This window comes from Chenopodium quinoa, unplaced genomic scaffold (assembly GCF_001683475.1).
Source record: "Chenopodium quinoa cultivar QQ74 unplaced genomic scaffold, ASM168347v1, whole genome shotgun sequence".
NCBI lineage: Eukaryota > Viridiplantae > Streptophyta > Magnoliopsida > Caryophyllales > Amaranthaceae > Chenopodium > Chenopodium quinoa.
This window is the reverse complement of record NW_018744991.1, coordinates 158,696-165,298: the sequence shown is the minus strand read 5'-3', so window position 1 is coordinate 165,298 and position 6,603 is coordinate 158,696. Positions and strand designations below refer to the sequence as shown.

General features: G+C 31.7%; 1 protein-coding gene and 1 long non-coding RNA gene across 2 annotated transcripts; one reads left to right on the top strand and one right to left on the bottom strand.

The window, feature by feature from the left end:
* The first annotated feature begins 614 nt into the window (after nt 1–614).
* On the top strand, nt 615–1,817 carry LOC110706805. Its single transcript, XR_002508393.1, has 2 exons — nt 615–1,126; nt 1,256–1,817. It is a non-coding gene; the product is annotated as an uncharacterized LOC110706805 (long non-coding RNA).
* On the bottom strand, nt 1,432–5,768 carry LOC110706804 (putative serine/threonine-protein kinase). The gene is made up of 4 exons (XM_021884754.1): nt 4,878–5,768; nt 3,033–3,159; nt 2,738–2,948; nt 1,432–2,639 (listed from the first exon to the last, which is right to left on the bottom strand). Exons 1-4 carry the CDS (start codon nt 4,886–4,888, stop codon nt 2,398–2,400), a joined length of 591 nt encoding a protein of 196 aa, XP_021740446.1. The 5' UTR covers nt 4,889–5,768; the 3' UTR covers nt 1,432–2,397.
* Between the last annotated feature and the right edge of the window lie 835 nt (nt 5,769–6,603).

The following is a 6,603-nucleotide window of genomic DNA, read 5'->3' as shown; positions in this document are numbered from 1 at the left end:
GATTAACAATGCCTTGAAATTCATTTATGTGTTATGCCATATTTTTACCTTCTTTGTATAGAAGACGAACCAACCTTCTTACCAATGTAGCTTTATTTAAAGATGTCTTCCTCTCATACATTGACTCAAGCTTTTTCCAAAGCTTGTAGGCATTGGTATCATTAGCAACATGTTGAAAAATATTTTGATCAATATGTTGTCGTATCAGCTCGACTGCCTTTCGATTCTCCGATTTCCATACATCTTCGGTTTTACTTTCCGGTTTATTTTCTTCCTCGATGGGTTTATACAATCCTTGCAATAAAGGATATCCTCCATTCGAGACTTCCACATGGAATAGCTGGACGACGTCAATTTAATCATTCCTGATAAGCTTACCATCGAATCTTCCATTTTGTTTTATACAACGTGTATATATGTAACCGGCTCTGATACCAGACTGTTGGGAAATATCACAAATAATCTTACAGCGGAAATAATATTTACTTTCCCTTTATTTATAAACAAAATAGGTAACAATTATATCTCTATAACATAATAGATTAACTCACAAAGTATTTATAAACTATAAACTAATATTCGATGGTATACTCTCAAATTTAAATTGTGTTTCTATTTATCAAAAATAATGTGATACAAATTCTATCTCAATTTACAATTAACAAATAATCTGATTACATATTCATAATCAGCCTATATCTAAATAACTAATGATGCAAATTATCGTTATATAATTTGCCATTGATTATTTCTTATTTTGCTACTACTCTCCTTCTTTTTCTCTCCTTTTATTCCTCTCATTCTTTTTCTCTTCTTTCTTGTAAATTCTCCTTTATTTGTTTTTAGCAAACTCTAATAATAAGGAGGAATATTATCCAACATTATCTTGGGAATGATCATCCCGTATCTTATAGTACATGAGATCAAGAAGATGCCCAAGTTTGGATATTGAAACATCCCTACTTTTACCATCTCCTAGCATCTTCACAACTTCTGACATTTGAGGCCGAAGATCGGCTATCTCTTGCACACAAAGCAAGCCCACCTTAAGAAGTTCGATAGGTTCTTCTTCGGGGTAATCTCCGTCAAGTGAGGGATCCACCAGCTGTTGAAGGTTATTAGATTTGTAAGCCTTCCATACCTAATACATGAATTCATGAATATGAAAGTGCTAATATGATTTATTATCTCGAGTTATTGGATGGAATGTAAAATAATTGTAATACAACTAATAATACATTACCTTGGTAACTAGGTATGCATCTTTTTGCTCTAAGTTGCAGTCCACGGCTTTGTGTCCGCTAACAATATGCTATCCCAAAACTATATGAGCGCACCCCAGTTACTCTTCATGAGTAACGTTCTTTGTTTCTCTAGTGGCATTTTGGAGATTATTTGCATCTTTGGTTGCTGAGTGGACAAACGTGGGGACATGCTTTAGTGGCATTTTGGATGCTTAGTTGGCAATTTTTGCTAAGTATTTGTGATGGCGTTAAAAGTTAAACAAACGATTGCTTCTGGGAGTAAACCCAGGAAATACACAATTCCTACTTCTCTCTATCCAAGGTGATTCCAGATCTGGCTTTGCTCCTGGTTTGAGGAGATTTTCGTATTTAATCATCGGTGAATTGAAGTAGAGGTTAGTCAATTTGTTTCATTACCCTCGTTTATCTAGTCTAAGGTTCTTTGTTGTGGGTTGTAATCATGTGTGAGTTGCGAAAGGAGTTTTTTTTTTTTAGTAATTGAACTTAAATTTATGATATAGTCATGTGGTTTAAGTTGTTTCTTGTGATTTAGGTGATTCTTCTGTTTGTATTGATTCTTGCGTAAATATTGCAATTACTGCTTTGTAAAAATTGGTTGGTATGTTTGCAAAAATTGAAATTAAATTGCTGAAATTCAATTTTTGTTTCAATTGTTGAAATTCCTCCGCTTTACGATCTCCGATCTCCGACCTGCAAAATGTTCGAGTCCTCTCTATCTCTTCGAATTCGTTTTTCTGCAAAACTCAGATTTCGTTTTTTTTTTTTTCGATTTTCTGTAATCTTATGCTGTAATTTTTAACCGTTAATAACTCCGTTAAGATCTGTCCACAAATCACCCCACGTGGAAACAGTTGGCAATCTCTAGTATACATCACATGACAGCATTACACCCTAAAATGACTTTTTTGCCCCTAAGAGAAACAAGTTTGTTAATCAATAGGAGAAACAAGGAATTACCCAAACTATATACATCTGATTTCCTCGTCAAATGACCAGAAATTGCATATTCTGGAGCAAGATATCCCCTTTTAAGTTTTGATATTGCAACAAAAATCGTTATTATATTAGCAACAAGCCTATACAAAATGGCGTATACAAAATGGCGGAGGTAGTTGTATGTTGAGGATTCTACTTACGATGTGCCTGCCACACGCGTGCTCACATGAGATACACTGTCCAAAAATAGCTTTGCCAAACCGAAATCTGCAATCTTTGGTACGAAATTCTGATCCAAAAGTATGTTAGCAGGTTTTATGTCACGGTGCACAATATGAGGGTGGACTTCCTCGTGGAGAAAGGCTAGGCCTCGCGTTATTCCAATTAAAACGTCCGTCCTCATTTTCCAACTAAACTTTCTTCTGCTTTCAGATCCTCCTGCATGTATTTTCCATGATCATATCACAAATTTAGAAAATGAATATCGAATTGTATATAGAGAGCAAACGGATGAACTCGATCTTTTAGTATAGTACCTAGGAAGGCCAGTTCCATGCTGTTGTTTTCCATGTAGTCATAGATCAAAAATCTGTTGGTAGCAGTAACGCAGCATCCTTTAAGGGTGATAAGATTTTCATGTATAATGTTAGATAATGCAGAGATTTCAGATATGAATTCTCTTTCTCCTTGCAATGATTCGAGTTCAAGTACTTTGACTGCAACGATTGATCCGTCTTTAAGGCATCCCTTGAAACATCCAACAAAGAGAATGGTTTAAGCTACCTTAGTCAAAAAATTTAAATTATACGGATCGGAGTACTACATACATACCTTGTAGACGACAGAGCCAAAGCTGCCTTCTCCAACTTTATTTGAAGGCTTGAAGCCGCTGGTAGCAGTCTTTAGCTCCTTGTAAGAGAAAACGGGGATGCCTTGAAGAGTTGGCGCTCCTAATAGGCTAATATAGTCAATTATATTTAGTGGACAAAGGTCGAAACATGACTAGAGCGATAATCACATACATTGAATAAAATGTCAGAAACCACCTTTTTAAATTGGAATTTTGTCAAAATATTTTTTTTTAGAAGCCACCTTATTTATTTATTTATTTTTATTTTTAATTTTTATATATAGCACCTTATGCTAGATTCTAGCATTGAATTTTCTTTTCCGGTGGCAACCAAGGAATGAGAGAAAATGAGAGTTTAAGCAGAGTCAATGCCGGAAGTTGTGAGTAGTGACATACGGCTAGGTCTTTGAAAAAAAAAATTATTATTAATTAATAAGGTGTGTTCTTTCCCGAAAAAAAAAAAAAAAAAAAGAAGAAAAAGATTTTAAAGGTGGTTTTGACCAATACTCAGTTTTAAAAGGTGATTTTTGACAAAATTTTCTATATTATCTATCAATCATGAAATGTTGTCCAAAACACAAATGTAAAGTACGAGTTATGCACACTTGGACATGAAGAGTTCACTTAAAGTCTAGGTACTCTATAGTGCATAAAATAATTTGCAAGAAAACAAATCTAATATCATATCATTAAAAAATAAAGCCGGTCTCGTAGCTAGGCTACGCGACAGCGACACTTGACATTTCATTTTTTCGTCAAGTATCACGTCACCTAGGCGACAAATAGGTATTATTGTGACACATATGATGCTAAGTAAGTGAAATTTTTGAATAGATTTTAAAAGATAAAAAATTTGGTATAGTGTTTTATTATTGATATACTTCTAATATTTCATATATACAAAATTAATCATAACTTTTAATAAATATCTTATAACTCGGTATTATATCCATCTTTAAATTCGTTTTAAAAAGTTGATTTTTGACAAAATTTTCTATATTATCTATCAATCATGAAATGTTGTCCAAAACACAAATGTAAAGTACGAGTTATGCACACTTGGACATGAAGAGTTCACTTAAAGTCTAGGTACTCTCTAGTGCATAAAATAATTTGCAAGAAAACAAATCTACATATCATATCACTAATAAATAAAGCCGGTCTCGTAGCTAGGCTACGCGACAACGACACTTGACATTCCATTTTTGCGACAAATAGGTATTATTGTGACACATATGATGCTAAGTAAGCGAAATTTTTGAATAGATTTTAAAAAATAAAAAATTTGGTATAGTTTTATTATTGATATACTTTTAATATGTCATATATACAAGATTAATCATAACTTTTAATAAATATCTTATAACTCGGTATTATTTCCATCGTTAAATTCGTTTTAAAAAGTTGATTTTTAAACCAATGCCTAATTGACACGTGTCCATAGGATCCCACTAACGATTTCCATCCAAAAATCCATTAGTGGGTGGTGAAACCAAAATTTTGGGATTTTTGGTGGTGTTATAATAAAACTTTTTTTTTAGTGTTGTTATTATCAAATTCAGTGGTTTTTTGGGTGTTATTTTCTAATTTGGCCTAATAAAAATAAAAAAGAAAAAAGAAAAAAAAAAAATTGATTGCATATTCTGAGAAATTAGCGGTGACAAATCGTTAGAATGATAATTCAAGAAAGTTTGAATGGAGATTGAAAAGGGATATAGTTCAATAATCCACCAAAGAACAATTAAATCAAAGATAGTGTGCAATTAATTAAACCCTATATTGTGAAATTGATATTCGATTATTATATAGAAGAATATACATCTTACCTCGGCTTCATTGGAGGAGAGAAAACTCAGAGTATGCTTCAATGGAAATCTCGGAGTACGCTTCAATGGAGGAGAGAGACTGAGAGAGAGTCAGAGAGTTGAATGAATTTTAAGAGTAGAAACTAGAAAGAGGAAAAAAATGGAAAAGTGGAAAGTATAGCTTTAGAATTTCAATTGCATTTCGGCTTCATTTCATGGGAATTGTGGATTTTCGTGCTTTTGCTACTTAAGTCAACTACGAAGTCTTCACAAAATCACAAGCCAAAATGGGAATTGGGAAACATTTCGAGTCCAACCCACTCGAGTAGCTCGCGAGTACTCTTGTCTCATAAGCACGGATGCACGGTAGTCTATGCTCATGTCAATACACGAGATTTTTATGATTACAATTTATTAAATCAATATAGTTTACTAATCCATTTTTGCGGAAAATTTAGAAGTAAAATCTATTAAATCAATACTCCGTATACTTTACTAACTACTTTTACCAATAAGCAAAAACAATATAAATTTGAAAATAGTACAGTAAAGGGGGATCCGGAAGTACATTACATATAAATAAAAGAACATTGAGACAAATTTAATGTTCTTTTATTTTTTAGAAAATTCATATGTAATGTTCTTAATTTTATATGTAATGTTCATTTCACCCCTTCATTCTCTCTCTTGTTGATACGTTCTCTCCTCTCCTTGTAACTTCTTCTTTCATTTTATTTCTTGATTTTTATAACTTTTATGTGCATAATTCATCATTCACAAACACATTTTAATTAGATTGAACACTCCAAAATCCGAATTTTACAACCAAATTTTTGGATTTTTCATGATTTGAGAATTTTTGGTATTTTGATTTTAGCTAAAGAATTTGCAATTGAGTGTTCTATTTGTTTAATTTCCACCATTAATTTACTTTACAGGGGTTTCCTACTCATTTGAGGTATGATTTCTTTTTCTTTGTTCATCTTTGTTTAACTTCATGAATATGAAACCCTAGGTTGTACTACAATGCTAAACTCTCTTTGTTTGTTCTTTTTACCTATATTTTGTGTTTTGTGATGATGTTTGTTGTTCATATGAAGCTTTATTTTCATGAAATTACTTGATTGTTTGAATATTTGGCACTACCATTGTTGTTCATCATCTTCTTCCAAGGGTTTGGGTAGTATCATTTTTCCATTATATATATGTAATGTTCTTTATTTATATGTAATGTTATTTTTTTAGAAAATTAATGTTATTTTATTTATAAGTTATGTTATTTTATTTATATTTAATATTCTTTATTTTACGTAGTATATGTTATATTCTTTTTCAAAAAACATGATCTACTCTATGTTCGTTTGTAATGTATAATAAATTATTCTAACTACGATTTTTATTTTATTTATATGTAATGTTTTTTTATTTATAAGTTATGTTCTTTTATTTATAGGGTAATGTTATTTTATTTATAAATTATGTTCTTTTATTTATAGGGTAATGTTATTTTATTTATAAATTATGTTCTTTTTATTTATAGGGTAATGTTCTTTCGGGTGTACCCGCATGTACGAAACAATAATTCATATAAATCATATCTGAACTGTAGAACGTAATATTGAACAATTCAATGTTTAGTACTATAGCAGTTCAACAAAAATGACGATAGTGAACTCAGAGGCGGGGCTATAAATGCTAACACTGAAAGTGGCTCGGTGCAATTTTGTTAAATTGGGCCCTAAATTTG